Genomic DNA, 19,781 nt, shown 5'->3' on the forward strand with positions numbered 1-19,781 from the left:
CGCCGTAAAAGTAGTGGAACAGACTTTCGCATTTATAATATGGATTAAATAATATAAATTGGCATGACTTGTGACGGACAGGCAATGTGGATGCCACCCCTGTTTCCTCGCTCTGTCGCTGCCGCCGTGCTGGCTCCAGTCTATCAATGTTGTTAATTCGCAATTACTACCATCTTAGTACTTTTGTAAAAAAATTGATTGCTTTAAAAAAAACAACAAATCTTACTAATGTACCTACAAGTTACCGCTCGACGTTTTCAGGAATATTAAAAAACAAAACTGGACGTAACTTTACAATTTTAGAAAATGTTGTATCTGTACCTTTTTTATTTTGTAAAACTACGGCCTCACAATTTATTAGGTGGGCTCTGAAAATTGCCAGCCAGTGTAGTGCCTAAGTTACTTAAGTGATAGCTTAATGTGCCCTTACATGTAAAGTATAGGGGTGCTTCAAGTAAATTAATTGTACGTTTTATTTATTATTAACCGTCTTCTGGATATATTAGTATTGGCAATGTACTTGTGTTTTTGAAGATTTTATTTAGTTTCATCAGATAAATAAATAAATTAGGACAAAACACACAAATTGAGCCAGCCCCAAAGTAAGTTCTAGACTTGTGTTATGGGATACTAGCTCAACGATACTATATTTTATAACAAACACATATATAGATATCGATATATCCAAGACCCGGGCCAATCAGAAAAAGATCATTTTCCATCATGACTCGACCGGGGTTCGAACCCGGGACCTCTCGGTTCAGTGGCAAGAATTTTACCACTGCGCCACCGAGGTCGTAAAAAAAAAAATGAACGACTGAGAAGAAATGAACAGTATTAACGTGAAAAAGTTGAATTAATATCACCTGAATACCTTTGACTTTAGTAGAATTGTCAACGACCTTTGATAAAATCTAATAATTAAACAAACACACAGTCAGGGATCGCCGTATATTCCCCACAACATGTGGAGAATACACTCTTATATTAAGTGAAACCTTTCAGTACAAATAATATCTTTCATCTATTACTGTCCCCTCACCGTCAAAGCTAATTGAGAAACTAGGGATGTACGAGTAGTAACAGAGCTTGCTTTATCAAACATTTTCTAGCTTTAGCGCGCGGCATCGCCCGCGTAAATCAGTTATTTTTCCGGGATAAAAGGTACCATATGTCCTTTACCATACTTCAAACTACGTCTGTGCAAAATTTCAAGAAGATTGGTTGAGTAGATAGAGCGTGAAGAGGTAACAAACTTAATTTCGCATTTTTAATATTAGTTAGGGTTACAATGTAACTACAATTTACTTTGGATTCATTAATTTCGATAAAACACTACCTATTGCGATATGCGTCAACTCGAGTATTTATTCTCATATATTTTTTGTGTAATTAATTGTGTTTCACATATATGTACACTATGTAATTTGATATAATATTAGACAAAAAAAATGAAAGAAACAATAATGGTATGGTCTTCCCTTCTGGCATGATAGGGACCAACACTGTTCTAATGAGTTTGTTTCGGCATTACTTCTCAGCAGTGGTCGTTCCGGAATGCCAGTAGTTTGTAGCTTGTGAGAAACAACTATTTAATATAAAAATTTGAAAAAGTGCCTGTGAAGGCAAGGTCTAATTTCTGAATAAATGATTTTAATTTTAATTTGAAAAACCGGGCACGCTCTATTGGATTGCAGATTAAAGTATTTATAATATTTATTACATTCTATGTTGGTCCTATTATGTTTGTAAATAAAAGTAAGTTTGTTTATTTGTTTGTTTCACGCTCTATCTACTCGAGCAATCTTCTTGAAATCTTGCATACGTGTAGTTTGAAGTATGGAGAAGGACATACGGTACCTTTCATCTCGGAGAAATAACCGTTTCCATGGAAAATTGACGCGGACGAAGCCGCGGGCAAAAGCTAGTGAATAATAAATATATATAATCCTAATGTATAGTATAGTCTGTATATAAGTCATACAAGCTTTCTCTTTTGGTATAATTTCAAGTATAATCAGATCCTTTGATATAATAAATTCAATAAAACAACTTTTTGCAAATTAATCTATACTGTTATTATAAAGAGGTAAGCGTTTGTGAGTCTGTATGTTTGAGCCTGGTTATCTCCGAAAGTACTGAACCGATTTCAAAAATTCTTTCACCAATAGAAAGGTACATTATACAAGATTGCTTTAGGCTATATTTTATCTCAAAATTCCTACGAGAGCGAAGTTCCGGGCAACATCTAGTTCTCAATAAAAATGTCAAGATTATTTAACAAGCTCCTAGTCTATAATATATCTCGTATTTCATAAAAGTAATAAGACACAACGTAAATATATTCGGGAGATGATAAGTATTTTGCTGTGGGCAGCAGACAAACTTAATTATATATCCATTAACAAGTGAGAATGAAAGGAAAATGTGTTTATTTCGGGACTTTAATTTGTCTATTACCTCTATACATGTTTATATAACTAGCTGCGATCTGAGACTTCAGGGATAGGGATCAACACTGTTCAAATTAGTTTCTTTCGGCATCTCTTCTCATCAGTGGTCGTTCCGAAGCTACAAACTTTTTCACGTCATTTTCGTATTATACTAGCTGCGCCCGGGGCTTTGCTTCCGTGGGAATTTCGGTCAAATTTCTGAATAAATGTTTTGGTTTGACTTAATAAAATACAAAGATATTTTATTAAGTCAAACCAGATTTTTTTCAATAACCTCTATTATTCTACATCGAATCACTGTTGGGTCCTAAAACACTTCGTTACGAGGTCCAAGAGTGTTGTGCGACATGTTATAACTTTAGTTTTGATCGGCCCCATGAGTATCAAGTTTCGGAGGGTGACTACACTAGTGACGTACATCGATAGTGCGGAAATAGTAAAAATATCGATTGAAATATCGATGACATAAATTTTTTTCAAGGTCTTATTTTACTTGCAATGTATGTCGCTATGGAATTATGCAAATTCGAAGCGGATATCTTGAACGAATTGAGCTGTAATTTTATACACACGTTCAGTTTCGATGACAACATACTGAGGGTGTACTCAGGAACGGCTCCAGACGTGGGAACTCTTCAACGGTTTGCTGCACGGACACGATTTTTTTGTCACACATTGATTGCAAAAAGATCTCACTGAAAAAAAAATTCAAGTGATGTAAATCATTCCAAGTTTATTATAGAATGGCTAATATTAATTTGTCATTTCAGTGCCACCGAACAAGATCGTCATAACGGGTCTGAAGGACCACGCGACCGCTGGCACAGTGTTAACACTGACTTGCACCGCGACCGGCGCGCGACCAGCTGCTGAGATCGTCTGGTACAACGGCACCACCAAACTGACCCCCGCTGAGAATAATATTGACGTAAGTTTTTTAGCTCGTGTGTGAAATGGAGAAGGCAATGGCAAACCACTCCATTAATAATGCCAAGAAAGTTGTTGTGTGTGTTTCATTCCACGTAATGACCACGACCCTCAGCCATGAGGAATACGACTATGAAGAAATAAAGTTACAGTTATTTGTCCAATCATCAACCATCAAAGTAGGATATAGAATATTAATTAGGATAGGTATTGCGAGCTGAAAGTGATCTGCAGAATTACACGAAATTTTATAAGTATTACCAAATATTATAACTTCTACAACTCTATCTTCTGGCTTATGCCAGGAGCAGTAAGACATTTAGAAAAAAAAAAAATGGTTGCCTGTAAAGTCGGTTTTACGGGCGAAGATTTTACGTGACAACGTCTTTTTACGCGCGCGGCAGACCGATCATAGTTGAGTGGGAGAGAGACGCAAGGCATTCGGCGGGCCTCTCTCTCGTTCGGTGACTCATCGTAACGTTACCGGGCGTTACACTTTTTCATAAGTGACTCCCAGCCGCAACCTAATTTAAGACGTTGTCACGTCAAAAAAGAAAGAAAAAAAAACGTTTATTTAGCACAATAAAATACATAGCGTATATAACACTAGACATATAAATTATAATAATAAAAATATTGTACTAAAATGATCTTCGCTCAGCAAGATGTCGTGGTGTGAGCCACGACGCTGGTCTTCCTCGAATGCCATAAAAAGAGACACAAAATAAAAAAAAAATTACTACAAAGCTAACTTGCAACTGGGTCAAAACCAAAGTTTACAAATATAGTCAGAACCAGAACGACTTCACGTAACTTCCGAAGCGCGGAGTAAATTTATTGATCACCCATCTCGTGACAGTCCATAGCGAAAGTTGCTTAACCACCAATATGTTATTGAAGGGATGGAGGAAAGCGTTTGCCCAGCAGTGGGTTATTAGATGGCTCTACAAAAATAATTTTAACATGTTAAGCCAATCGTAAGGAATTCTGGGCTACCAAACTTCTCAAGTAAGCTAAAAGATAATAACTATAGGTATATTATAACGCTGTAATTTGGAATGGACGACGGCAAAATTTGCGTGGTCGACGTCGCCACCTGCTGGCATAAAAAAGGAATGGAGTGGGTTGTATAATTCTAAAAATATAATTCATTGTTTACAGTGAAAAAATATAAAATCTCAATTAAACTTGGTACTCGAAAATATTTATCTAAATTTGTGGGTAACTAATGATTTGAATATTAAAAAAAATAACTTCTTTTGTGTTTCGTTTAGTGTCCGTGAAAGGGTTAAAATACCCAGCGCGTTGTGTACCATTCAGCGGCCAAGTCAAATAAAAACTAATATTATCAATTCATATTTCCATACTAATTTTAAATGCGAAAGACTGTCTATCTGTCTTTCGACCAATGTTGCTTTCGGATGACCTATTTCAACCATCCAGAGCCTGTTAAATTAATGATTACTAATTAATTATTACTAAAGCATTATTATATAATATGTCACATTATTATATATTATATAATATAGCACATAGGACAAATCACACAGATTGAGCTAGCCCCAAAGTAAGTTCAAGACTTGTGTTATGGGAAACTCAAATTCAAATTCAAAATTCTTTATTCAATTTAGGATGATATACATCACTTATTGACGTCAAAAAAATTACTTAAACTAAGTCTACTGCCGACTTCCAAAGTGCAGGTGAAGAAGAAGCGGCGCAACAAACTTCACCGCAGCCTTTTCTCCAAGGACGTTATGAGGATACTGCACCATGCTTGGGCCAAACATTATTGTCATTCACATAATCGTCAGACTTGTAATATACTTTACTACTTTTTACAAAGTACTTCTTTTATATAATTTCTAAATTTTTTGTCCGAAACTAACTTAACGATACTATATTTTATAACAAAAACACTCAGAAAAAGATTATTTTTCATAATGACCCGACCGGGGATCGAACCCGGGACCTGTCGGTTCAGAGGCAAGCACTTTACCACTGCGCCACCGACGTCGACAAACTATCAGCATCTTATAATCAAATTTCAACTAAAAATACATTCAATTAAATAAGTAAATACAACTCAGCGTTCCTCCAGCATTCCTCCAACTCTCAACGTACAAAGTAATCACACCGTCCCACGACTAATCAAATGAAAACTTAAAATATTATGGTTAATTAATAAAACAAACGCCTCTCTTCGCCATTTCTGTTCCTCTGCCAACGCAAGGTAGCCGTGCCATCCAATAAGTAAAATTCAATAACGATTTCAAATGAAACGTCACTGTCTAAGAGAAAAGAATTTTATATTCCATAATATCAACACTGGATATTGTTTTGGCAGACTTCCTTTGTATCAGGGAATCTATTTTACTGATTGGAGAGATGTTTCTTTAGAGAGCTATACACTATGTCTGTTTTATCGATAAAAATGTGGTTTTTCAGTTATAGAGAATACTAGGCCCCGCTCCGCTCCCGTGGGAATTTCGGGATAAAAAGTGCTGTAATAAATAAATAAAGTAAATATATTAGGACAAATCACACAGATTGAGCTAGCCCCAAAGTAAGTTCGAGACTTGTGTTATAGGATACTAGCTCAACGATACTATATTTTATATCATATACATATATAGATAAACATCCAAGACCTGGGCCAATGAGAAAAAGATCATTTTCCATCATGACCCGACCGGGGTTCGAACCCGGGATCTCTCGGTTCGGTGGCAAGAACTTTACCAAAGCGCCACCGAGGTCGTCAAATACTTTCTACTGATTTTATATCTCATGTGGCAATATTCGATTAACTGTAGATTTATTACAAGGTTTTATTTAGTTTCACCTGTCCCGTCGTCTGTCTGTAATCAGTTTTTTCAAGTTAGATTTGATCCATTTCCAGTTCTCCTATAGACTGGAAATTTCCCACATCGCTTCAGTTTCCATGACCATGCATTACAATGATAGGGATGACCTGATGGTGCAGCCAGGATTGGCTCCCAACGAGGGAACTCCTCAACGTTTTACAGCACGGACACGAGTTTTTTGTCAGGCGCTAAATGCCACAAGATCTCTCTGATGACAATAAAAGCTTGTGGCAAAAATGACATTTTTGTAAAAACTTGTATAATATTTGAATAAAGTTGCTAATTTTGACACCAAAGTAACTTTTAGCTATTAGATAGTGTTAAAATTTTATAATTCTAATGAAATCTTGAAAACCTTCGAGCAATATCGATTGAAGTTTACGAGCGTTGGGGCGAATGGCGACAGATGACGAAATAATGCACGGATCAGTTTTTAGGGTACCGTGGGATTGAATGAAACCCATTTCTTAAATTACATTGAAAAAAAATTGATCTAATTTCTCGCATAAGCGTTTTTCTCGATTCTTCCTCATTGAAAGCCCAAGATTCGCTTTTTTACTTTTCTTTTTTAAGGTAAGTAGGTTAAAATATTCTGGAAGTAATTTACATAAGTATTTTAGGCGTATTTTGAAAAAATATCTTAAAACACAGGGATAATATAAATAACGCGTGTTTGTAAGTCTGTACCATAAGTTACTAAAATATTCACCAGCTACAATGTTTACATTATTGCTCATATTTCTAAATAAGCAAATCCACGGAGCGCAACTAGTTATTCGAATACATTAAACTCTGATAACAGAAGTTCCTTCATTGCTAAAGTCGATAAAGAGACGACACTAAAATTTAAATGGATTTGCAATAATTATGCGGGACGCGGGTTCATTACCAGATTTGTTTTATCTCAAAAATAAGATACTAAAATCATTCTATGTATATTCGTACCTCCATGGCCAAAAGTCATGGCCACTATTATCTGTGGCAGTGATAATACGGAACCTATATTAATTTCGACTCGCTCTTGATCCATTTTTTGTGCGAAACCAGGACAGTGACGAATTGTAGGATTCTCTTGCCGCCATTTTGCATCTTTTGGCGGTTTTAATTTTTTTGCTTGATAATATCGGCTTAGTTACTTGGACGATTTATTCAAATACTGTGATAATGACAAGAAATTATAGTGAATTTAGTTACTTCGTCTTTTAATTTTGTATTAATATGTACGCAAATTTACATAAGTAGTAAGTTTAACGTCTGCTTCTTCATAGTCGTATTTCCTCATGGCTGAGGGTCGTGATTATTACTTGGAATAAATAAATATATACGAACGAATCACACAGATTGAATTAGCCCCAAAGTAAGTTCGAGACTTGTGTTACGGGATACTATCTCAACGATACTATATTTTATAACAAATACATATATAGATAAACATCCAAGACACAATCAGAAAAATATCATTTTCCATCATGACCCAACCGGGGATCGAACCGGGACCTCTCGGTCCAGAGATAAATACTTTACCATGACTGCGCCACCAAAATCGTCAAATCAATACATAATAAAATTGAAGAAAGGTCAAATTTATGCATTGGATATTTTTTCAAAATTCTTCATGGAATATACTTAGTTATTGATATAGATGACGAAAATATAGTTTTGGAAATTTTTGTCTGTCTGTCTGTCTGAACGCGCATCACTCGAAATGTACTATACCAATTTACTTGAAATTTGGTATGTAGGTACCTTATATACCGGGTTAACATCTTAGATACATTTCATCCCGGTAAATGCCTGACCATTTATTTCCCGTAGGATAATTGAAAAACTAATTATGAATCAAAAATTCTCCCTGGTTATCTTATAGACATTTCATCCCGGAAAATGAAGAAGGTCCTGTACGAAAATTAGATACATTTCATCCCGCTAAATGGTCAGGTATCCTGTAGGATGATTAAAAAACCAATTATGAATCAAAAATTCCTCGGAGTCCCGGGTTATTATCTTCTAGACATTTCATCCCGGAAAATGAAGGGGGTCCTGTAGGAAAATTAAAATAACAATCCACGGAGCCGATTTACTTTAAAATTTTGTAGAAAGGTGTAAACAGAATATAAACACATTGTTTTTATCGATTATAAAATTCTGATATAGATATAATGGGCGCAGTATGTATCAATACATCAGTATAAAACTCTTCCGTGACTGAGTGACTGACTGACTGACCGACATTGTCTGTCGGTCAGTCAGTCAGTCACTCAGCACATCCGATACTTCTGGGCGGGAAGCTAAAATTTGGTATGTAGGTGAGCACTAAGAGAAGATTTTTGGAAATTCTACTCCGAAGGGAGTAAAAAGGGTAAAAAGCTGTAAATATGAAAGTTCTACAGCGTTGAAGTTAGTTATTGATGAATTTATGAAAATTTGTCTGAAAATTCCCTGACTCAACCCCTGTTATATAACCAAAACCCCAAAAATAAATTAACCCAAAACCCCAAAAAGGGGGTGAAAGATTGTATGGGACTTAAAACATTTTTCAAGATAAAAAACTTTTTGTAGTAAATAACAGTAATAGTAAATATAAAAAATGTTTAATTTACGTTTGTGGTTAATAAAAAACCGGGACGTAAAACGTCATGGAAAATTGGACGGCACGCGTTGCAGAAAGCGGGAGTGGGAGTAGGAGCGGGAAATGGGAAGGAGACACGTAGTGGGAAACAGGACGGGACACATTGCAAAAAACATGATGGCACAGAAACAGGAAATTGAACTAAATATGAGAATAAAATGCGAATTTGAATCATATATGTTTACCAGTCTTACATAGTACGCGATAAAAAATTACTGAGATTTTGCTATGAAATTCACGCGGGTGAAGCCGCGGTCAAAAGCTAGTTACTATAATAAAACACACACAACAACTTTCTTGATACTAGTAATGGAATGGTTTGCCATTGCGTTCACACATATGTTAATAATCAATCAGTTTGCAGATCGCACGATGTTTTCCTTCACCGGAAGCAAGTGGTGGTCGATGAAAACTACTATACGAGTCAGATTGGTATACAAACTCATGTGGCACGAGTAGAATTCGAATCTGGGACCTTACAATCACAGACGTGTTAACAACTAGACCATCACTGCGTAACAATATCATTGGCTGAAGTTGCCATTTCTTCAAAGATCATATTACTTTAAAAATAATCTAATTTATTTTAATTAACCGTATACATTTTATGAGCGAATCCCAAAGTACTGATAGCAAAAACAAATGATAGACGATTCTTATAAATCTCCTGTAATTTTTAAGCAGTAATAAAAGAACAGTCTAATGTACGACCAACAAAAACATGGACGAACAATTTTCTTGATTCTTACATAAAAAGGGTCCATTATGTTTGGTGGAAGTTGTGAGTAACAGCGACAATTGCTCTTTTCAAGATCGTATATTTGATTTTTTAGATTTAATGCCCTCATTACGTTTTAGTTTTAATAAATAAATTATTCGAAACTTTTTATACTTTGAGAAAGTAATTTTATAATACTTTTCTGTTTTTTACTTCTTAACGAGTCTGAATGGCTATTATATAAATTTGGACCAATATCCACATGGCTGACGTTCGTGGTCGTTACGTGGAATGAAATACACACGACAACTTTCTTGACACTATGTGGTTTGCCATTGCCTTCTTCATTTCAAACACAAGTTAATATTCAATCAGTGTGCAGGTTTCCTCACGATGTTTTCCTTCACCGGAAGCAAGTGGTGGACAATGAAAAGTACAATACATGAGTCAGATTGGTATATAAACTCATGTGGCACGAGTAAGATTCACGAGATCCACAGATCCACATGTGTACACCCATCAATAAATCCATACTGCCATATTAGTATTTGAAAGAGAAAACATTATATTTTTGTTTCTGATGAATAAACTAGAAAATTACTCGACCTATTGAAACATTCAGGAATAACATAAGCTACTTTTACATCATTTTACCCGAGCGTAGCCGTGACGGGCTTCTAATACTAACTAATATTATAGTTGAATTTGTTTGTTCACTCTTAACGGTTTCTCTACTCAACCAATCTTGAAACTTTGCCTCTATGTGGTCGTCCAAATCAAAAGGGACCTTATGGCGGTTGGCACTTAGGTCTTTATTGCCATTGTTCCAATACAAAACAACTGTAATAATAGCATAAGTGGCGGGCGCCGTAAGGTCCCTTTTGATTTGGATGACCACTAATGTATTTGATGTAAATGACATAGGGTACACAACCGTTCCCGAAGGAAATTCACGCGGGCATAGCCGCGGGCATAAGGTAGTTAATAAATAAATGGAAAATGATAATCGCTACCTCTTACACCTTGGATCTAGGCGTTAAGTGGACGAGAGGGCAAACGAAAGAATGAAATAGTCGCTATCTCAGATGTCGTCTATTAAAATAATTGCGAAGAGTTTGCCGATCACTGCGAGCTTTATCTTTTGTAGAAAGATATGGTTCTTTTCTTATAATAGAGGGAGTTTGGATGTTAAAACCTGTTTATTTGTTAGACAAATAAAAAAGAAAACCCCGACTTTCGCTACAACTTTTGAACGGCTCAATCGATTTTGATCAAACATATCTATGAACCACCGCATAAAAATTAGCTATCAAATAAAAAAAAACCTCATCCGTTCACCAGACAGACAGACACACTTAGCGGCCAAACTTAGACACCCCTCTTTTTGCGTCGTGGGTTAAAAACACAATATTATCAGTATTAGAAACAAATGTAGGTATATTTTTATAAGTCTTAGATTGTTTTTCTTTTTATATAGCCGTAAAGCTCTGAGGGTATCGCCAATTACAATAAAATTGAAAATTTTATGTTAAATGATAACTTCGCATCACAAGCTCTATTAACGAAAGCTTCACCAGCTTGATCTAAAAGCTCATTGTTTTAAAACTTCTGTTTATTTTTCAACAGGCAATGCCGTCTTTGGTAGACAATTCAATTAGGGAAGTGGTCTCGAATCACAAATAATAAAAATGCTTGTTGACAAATAGATTGGCTCGGTAAACGCTGTCTGTAATTGTAGTTCTTTATATAAGTTTACTTTTTTTAAGACAATTTCATAGTTCTTCTTGGAAACATTTATTTATTTCGAAAAACGAAAGGTAGATTTAATGCCACTATACCAGTCAACCATTAGACCAAAACAGATATCAAGGTGGCGACATAGAGTGCAACTAAACATTCACTTCTAAAACTGTTAAATGCTTGTAAAAATGTCGCCTGCGCATTCTACCATATTTTTACTTGATTCTCATGAAGAACTGGTTCTATCTCTGTGCCAAATTCCATCAAAATAAGATCAGAAATTGAGTTGCTTCGTTACAAACATAAAATCCATTAGAGATTCTTTTATCTTTTGTAATATTAGTGCCGAATGAAAACCTCTTTACTCGAATTTAATGTTACCCATACAGCGGGGCGGTCCTTGACACAGTAATTATTTACATAATTATTTACTAACATCAATTCACATACATCGCTTTAATTAAAATGAGCCGCCCGGGAGAATATTGAATTTTAGACACTGCGACTTCAAAGATATTTAACCTAGATACTAGATAATCCGAATGTAATGGAATAAATTCAAAGCGTGTAAGGTTCGTATCCTACTCGTGCCACATGAGTTTTTGAGTTCATGAGTGAAGGAAAACATCGCGAGGAAACCTGCACACTGGTGGACAGTTTAGTTCACTAGTGTGTATGCGACTACCTGCCACTAGATGGCGGTAAATAGTCGTAGAGGTCATGTCAAATGCCTTTACGCGACTTGAATAAAATCTGACACCAGTGTTAGCAATAATACACTCGATATGATGATGAATGCGAAGTGGCAGTAATTAAAAATTACAGTAGATTTATAAGAATTGTCTATCATATTTGACGACCTCGGTGGCGCAGTGGTAAAGTTCTTGCCACTGACCCGAGAGGTCCCGGGTTCGATCCCCAGTCGGGTTATGATGGAAAATGATCTTTTTCTGATTGGCCCGGGTCTTAGATTGTTATATATTATATGTATTTGTTATAAAATATAGTATCGTTGAGTTAGTATCTTATAACACAAGTCTCGAACTTACTTTGGGGCTAGCTCAATCTGTGTGATTTGTCCTAATATATTTATTTATTTATATTTTATTTTTGCTATCAGTACTTTGAGATTCAGTCATAAAATATCTATATATTTTATGACTGACCTGTACCTATGATTAATAAAGCAAAATGACCTTTAAGTAAGTGTCAAAAGTAAGAAGAAATAAATTGTGACTTCAACCGTTAAAAAACGTCTGTATTGTAAGGTCCCTGGTTCGACGAATCCTACTCGTGCCACATGAGAATTTGTATACTAATCTGACTCAGAATAGTGTTTTTAAACTCTTGCGCTTTGAACAAATAACTACTTAATTAATGTACTATATTAACGGGACTCAACACGGACCTTTTTTATTTATTGTTGCTGACGTTTCAACAACCCTGCAGTCGCCGTGGTCGCCAAATTCATTAACGAACAGACAGTCGCAGAGACAGATTAAATAACATGTTTAATTGTTAGATCAATTTAAAAAAAAAATCAATATTTATTTCGTGTGTCTGTCTGTGTACTTGGCACCGTAGCTCATCAGGTAAACCGATTTGAATACGGTTTTTTTTATTTTATGGAAAATTTTTATGCGGTGGTTTTTAGATATAGGCGGTCAAAATAGGTTCAGCCGTTCAAAAGTTGCAGTGAAATGAATATTGAAAGTCGGGGGTTTTTTTAATTTGTCTAACAAATAAACTTGTCTTAATTCTTCTATCATTCATTTAAATCTTAAAGTTTTCTCATTTTTCTTCTCTCATAAAATGTGAGAGTCCCGGGCCCAAAGCTGGCTAAATAAAATGGAATAGATATCTCATCTCGTCTCTCTAATTCTATGTAGTTATAATGGCAAGCGGAATTGGGTCGCTCAATGCAATTTTTCATTCTGTCACTACGCAAGACGGTTCATACGGTTCATACTATATTATATGTATATCTATGAGGGGATAAGGGATTCAGGTCTAATTGAGGATATTTTTTTATTTTTGTTTCAAACTGGAGGAATATTGTGGCGTTCCGAGCAAAAGGGTATCTCTGGGCGGATTCTAGTTTCCGAGAATTTGAGATTTTGTAAAAAAAAGGCGGAAAATTTTGCGCAACATGCAAAAGGGCTTTCATACAATATATATATCTAAATCATGTACACAACGTGAGAAAATTACAATTGTATGTTTAGTAACTAGAACTATAGACATTAGGTACAGTTGAAACTTTCAATGTCTGTTTCCCAATAATTTGATTTTTGTAAGTGTGAACTTTGAATTTCTTTTCAAAAAAATATGAATAAAGTTATTTTTTTTTATTCCACATGATCAACCAACTATCTATCTAAGTACAGCCTTAACTCAATATCACCCAAGTGGTACCTAACGCTTGGAACGCCACATTTTATTATGATACTAGCTGCACACCACGGTACTGCTATACGCGTAATTATCTAAAAAAATACATACGTTTTTATGAACAATGGCACCATTTAAAGTATAAATAAATATAATATAAATATATTAGGACAAATCACACAGATTGAGCTAGCCCCAAAGTAAGTTCGAGACTTGTGTTATGCGATACTAACTCAACGATACTATATTTTATATCAAATAGGTACATATATAGATAAAAACATCCAAGACCCGGGCCAATCAGAAAAATATCATTTTCCATCATGACCCGACCGGGTATCGAACTCGGGACCTCTCGGTTCAGTGGCTAGAACTTTACCACTGCGCCACCGAGGTCGCCAAGCATCACTGACTCACCTTTTGACCAATATCTATGTGACGCGTACTTTCAAAAAGTACCTTATGTGTTTATCCCAGTTATCATCTACCTCGACACCAAATTACTTAAGCTGTTTAAGCGTGAACATGTAGGTAACAAACTTTTATAATATTAGTGAGATTATGAATTCCCACGGGGGAATTATGAATACCCAGCTAGTCTTACGTAATCTGACACCAGTGTTAACACATTCAGGAAGATAAATTACTCATAATTTCTACACGTTATACACAAAATAAACTGGTAACATTTGAAATTGAATTCCCTCGCCCTTTATTTTAAAGGAGTTATTTACCTACATTACCCAGGTAATTAATTTTGTCCCGTTTTAATTAGAATCTACCGCATTCCAGAGTTTCATTCGTTTTTGTTAGGATTATACATGCCTTTTGTTTTTTTTTTTTTTGTTTTGAGTGATTTACATATTACAAAGCAGTCGTGATACTCTTTAACAAGTTTATTTGTTAGACAAATTAAAAAAAACCGACTTTCGATATTTATTTCGCTACAACTTTTGAACGGCTGAACCGATTTTGATCAAACATATCTAAGAACCGCCACATAAAAAATGGCTGCCAAATAAAAAAACCGCATCCAAATCGGTTCATCCGTTGATGAGCCACGTACACAGACAGACACTTAGCGGTCAAACTTATTATTTTTGCGTCGAAGGTTAATAATGTGATTTCATAAATAGACTGTCTAAAGGTGGCATGTGGTTCCCGCCCTAGAATAGGGCAATTCCATATCCTCCCTTGGATGTGGACAACTAAATGATAAAAATAATTCACAAGTGATTATTTATTTATTTATTTATTTACGAATGGGAGAAAGGTTAAAAAAAGTAAAATATTACATAGATTGGCATTATTACTGTACTAGCTTTTACCCGCGGCTACGCTCGCGTGAATTTTCCACGGAAACAGTAGGTACTTCTCCATACTTCAAACTACATGAATAATGCAAAATTAAATAATGGTTTAGTAGATAGAGCGCGAAGAGGTAACAAACAAACTTACTTTCAAGCCACTTCAATTATCCTCCTGTTGTTAAAATTTTGCAATATTATATACCTCAAATAAACTCCTTCATGACGTTTTGAATATACAATCGAGAGCCAGATAAATTATGATAACAATTAATTTTAAAAGGAACTTTCTTTATAATGGATATGAATTATAAGGTCTAACGAAGTGACAACCTGTCACAATCACTCTATGGGAATGAACAATGTTACGTCAGTAATAATTTTGTCAAAAACCACTGTAAAACACAGATAATAAAATAAACAAATGTTATTATTTAAGAAAGTTTGTCTGATACGCAGATAGGATAACACAGCTGGATCGATTTCGATGAAAATTGGTATGATTATTAAACTGAAACTACTGCACGGTTTTTTGTGAGGATTTCGTTACGTTTTCGTTTCGTTCGAAGGTTTAGATGTAATAAATTTATTGGATATATTTGATTGTAATAGTTTATTATGTTAGTTAAAAATAAAACTACCTATATTATAAGGCAATTTGTCTTATTTTTTAAATGTTTTTTTCCCTTTTTATTTACGCATCTAACAGTAATCCTAATATCCATCCCATCCATCCATAGAAATATAGAGAAAACATTTATATTTTTTTGGAATGAATATATACTTAAAAACTACTGGACCGATTTTGATGAAACTTGGCAGAGAGATAGACGGAACCTTCCGAAGTAACATAGGCTACTTTTTTATTATGGTTTTAACCGAGCGAAGCCGCGACGGATCTCTAGTGTTGAAAAAGTTTTCAAATTCTTTACAATTGAAAGCAAAAATTTCCATTTCGTTAAATTTTGTATTCATTTGCCATATATTCCACGCATCAGTGATTAATCAAACAGCGAAAACAACTATGTTTTACTTTTGAACATGATTTATCGGTACTCTGTTTATGTCGATGACATTTTAATAACATCCAACTGCATATATTTGCATCAAATTTACGTACATACTAAGGCAATCGTTGACTTCAGTTGTAATTGTTATTCCAGTCATTATATTTGTAACTAGAGGTCTTTGTTCGAATAAAACCATAATAAAAAAATTGACCATGTTACTCTGGAAGGTTTCGTCTATCTCTCTGCCAAATTTCATCTAAATCGGTATAGTAGTTTTTGAGTTTATTAATTACAATCGAATGTCTATCTGAAATTTAAAGAAAATACCGCTTCGTTTAAAAATAATAGTATTAAAATACTATTGATAGTAATAAAATAGTCTACCAATAAAACAATTCACATTTCAGATTCGATAAAAAAAATCTCCCGCCTTTTTTCGAAGCGAACAAAACGACACAAGACGTAGAGGTCTTGATAAAGTGTCACAATTTTTAACCGTAATAAATGTTCCCGTAAAACTTTGCCGTCACGCTTGAATTAAAAGTACGATGTGGCATTGGGCCAATATCGATAAGTTCGGCGGCTATCGACAGCGCTGCCAACGTTTTATCGACAACTGCGCGTCACTATGACGTTTACAAGAAAAAGTAAAAGAAATATTGAAAATTTTGATTTTACACAATAAAATATTGAACGGTAGCTGACGTAAAAGCATAACTGTATTCGCTAAGATATTATGCTATCGTGACGTCACCGTTTGAGTATGATTTAATATGGAGCGTTTGGTGTAGTCTAAAAATGTGTGATTTTATTTTTGTCATATTTATGTTAGATTTTAGTTTCGATCTTCGTATATTCATCAAAAACAAAAATTTGTACTACCATATTGGTTATTAATAAAGTATTTTTTGTTTCATGTACCGAGCAGCAGAATCAAGTGAAATCGGTAAGTTTGTTTTTTTTTTTAATTTGTTTACGAGTGTTATCCGTGAGTGAGTGGGACAAGAATAACACTTTAACACCACTTGATAATGACTTTCGGAGCCGCCATTTACAAATCAAATCAAATCATTTTTATTTGCTTATATAGGGTAGGGAATACAATATCCACATGATGGTTTAGAACAAGCCTATTTAGCCGTTGTCAACACCATGCAAATGTTAATAATGGCATATTTAAAAAACTATAAAATGACATCAGATTAAATTAAGATAAAATGTCACTTACAGTCTACATGTATGTTAATTAATGTCATTGCGATCCAAGAAATCTTTGATTGTGTAAAAACATTTAACGATTTCATGGCAATTCCAAAATTCAAAATTTTGGAATCTTGTTGAATATTTTTGTAACTATAATATAACATTTGTTTTTTTATATATATATTTTTTTATACTTTTTTTTTATATATATTTACTGGTTATGCCACGCTAGATAAATAATTTAAGAAGAAATTATTATAGCTTTCTATAATACAATGTGGTCCCAGTTGACTAAACGGATTTTGGTCACCGTTTTCGATTCAGTCTACTGTGACTACATTGCGTAATGGAAAACGAATACTTCCTAATAAAATTCTATGTCTTGTGGGACGTAATCTGTTAAAAGCCTACTAATATTATAATGCGAAAATTTGTGAGGATTTATGTGTGTATATTGATTTCTGTTACTCTTTCACGCAAAATTTACTGTTATGAAATTTGGTACACGGGTAGAATTTAACCTGGAATAACATATATTGTAATTTATGTACCGAAATGCTCACGTGAATAAAGCCCCGGGGCGCAACTAGTATTCTATATTTTTCGCTAAGGAATAAAATAATTTGATAAAAACGTAATTGTGGTGCTAGCGTGCTGGTAACTGTTATGTTATATTACTGATAAAAAATTATACGTAAATTTATATTTAAAAAATGGTAAGCCCTTCTGGCATGATAGGGACCAACACTGTTTGAATGAGTTTCTTTCGGCATTTCTTCTCAGCAGTGGTCGTTCCGGAATGCTAGTAGTTTGTAGCTTTGGTAAATATCATTTAATTTTGAATTTGACGTGGAAAAGTGCCTGTGAAGGCCTAATTTCTGAATAAATGATTTGATTTTGATTTAGATTTTGTATCAACAATTTAAAATATTAGCAATTCCCTAATGTCAATAATCATAAAGTAATCAAATTACGACTTTGACTATGGGCTCCGATGCCTTTCGACTGAAGAAGTAACCAAAAAGACGCTCAGATGAAACATATATTTTACACTTGCCTTTGCCCGCTTGCTTAATATCCTACGCGTACAATTATTTTTCCGGGACAAAACATACTTCAAACTACATGTATGCAAAATTTCAACAAGATTGGCTGAGTAGATAGAGCGTGAGGAGGTAACAAACAGACAAACAAATTTACTCTCACATTTTATTAGTTAGGATAGAATTAGGATTTGGCATAACGTTACCAGTGATGGATTTACGCCCAATATTTGCCCAATTTCTTCCTAAAACTGGACGAATATTAAGCCTATACCTATCTACAAACGATTCCATGCCAAGATATAACAGACGTCGCTATAAAGTGTAGCGGACGTCCCTGGAACTCTGTCTTAGTCTTTGTCTCAAAGTTTTACAAGGTACTGCTTCACTGGAAGTGTCTCTTGAGCGCGATAGAATATTATTATTTTTTTAAGTGGAATACTTCTTTAGCGGCGTTGTGCACTTTTTGTGATGGTCGAGAAATGTTAAACTCGCGTCAGGACACGCGTGACCCTGATCGAAAATTCGTAACATGTCAAAAATGCACAACGTTAATATTCAAGTTTTCACTTCTGCCGGCGCTCCAGGAGTGCAACACGTTGTTTTTTAAAATTAAAGTTATAAATTGTATGTATTCTAGCTGATATTTTCAATAACTTAATAGATAATACAAATTTTTTATAGCAAAATTATGAAATTTTTAATAATGTATTGAATTGAATTGTTGTATTGAATACTTAGAGTGGATTGCACCAGTCAACTCTGCCGTTAATTTTAAATGACTCACAGAATTATAATTAAATTGTAACAAGGCGGGTCTATGTATAACCTTAACTGTAAGATCTTGTCTGAGTATATATTATAAATAATAAAATTGTTTATTTAGGGCTGGTAAATCACGAGCAATGACAGAATTTAATTTTGTAGAAAAGAAACGTCGCGCAGGCGCGAGCTCGTCGTCACAGCGCATGCGCGTAAACATTAACTGTCACATTATTTTCCCTTTATTTTAATGAATCCTGTCTCTTTTATACTTTTATACTATTGTTCTATAATAGTACATGTTTTAAGTAGTTTAAGTTTGGTTATAAATAAATAAAATAATAAATAAATATATTAGGACAAATCACACAGACTGAGCTAGCCCCAAAGTAAGTTCGAGACTTGTGTTATGGGATGCTAACTCAACGATACTATATTTTTATAACATATACATATATAGATAAACATCCAAGACCCGGGCCAATCAGAAAAAGATCATTTTCCATCATGACCCGACCGGGGATCGAACCCGGGACCTCTCGGTTCAGTGGCAAGAACTTTACCACTGCGCCACCGAGGTCGTCATAGGGGTCACTTTTTATCGCATAAACTATTTTGTTCTATTGTTCTTTGGCATACAATATTTTGGCATAATAGGTCTAAGGCATAATTGATTTTTGGCATTTTTGGGTAAATGTGACATAATTAGCTTTTAGGTTAGGTTAGTTATGGGT

The 19,781-nt window shown here is 34.6% G+C and overlaps 1 protein-coding gene across 8 annotated transcripts in view; it reads left to right on the forward strand.

Moving 5' to 3' along the window:
* Positions 1-19,781, forward strand: part of nrm (neuromusculin) — a 399,429-nt gene that overhangs the window by 354,230 nt on the left and 25,418 nt on the right. For all 8 annotated transcript variants that reach the window (XM_064436832.1, XM_064436828.1, XM_064436830.1 and 5 more), the window contains 2 exons: positions 3,224-3,381; positions 16,968-16,985. In XM_064436832.1, coding sequence (XP_064292902.1) covers positions 3,224-3,381; positions 16,968-16,985 — 176 coding nt within the window. The remainder of the gene's footprint in view (positions 1-3,223; positions 3,382-16,967; positions 16,986-19,781) is intronic.

Source organism: Plodia interpunctella, chromosome 26 (genome assembly GCF_027563975.2).
Source record: "Plodia interpunctella isolate USDA-ARS_2022_Savannah chromosome 26, ilPloInte3.2, whole genome shotgun sequence".
In the NCBI taxonomy this organism is placed as follows: Eukaryota; Metazoa; Arthropoda; class Insecta; order Lepidoptera; family Pyralidae; genus Plodia; species Plodia interpunctella.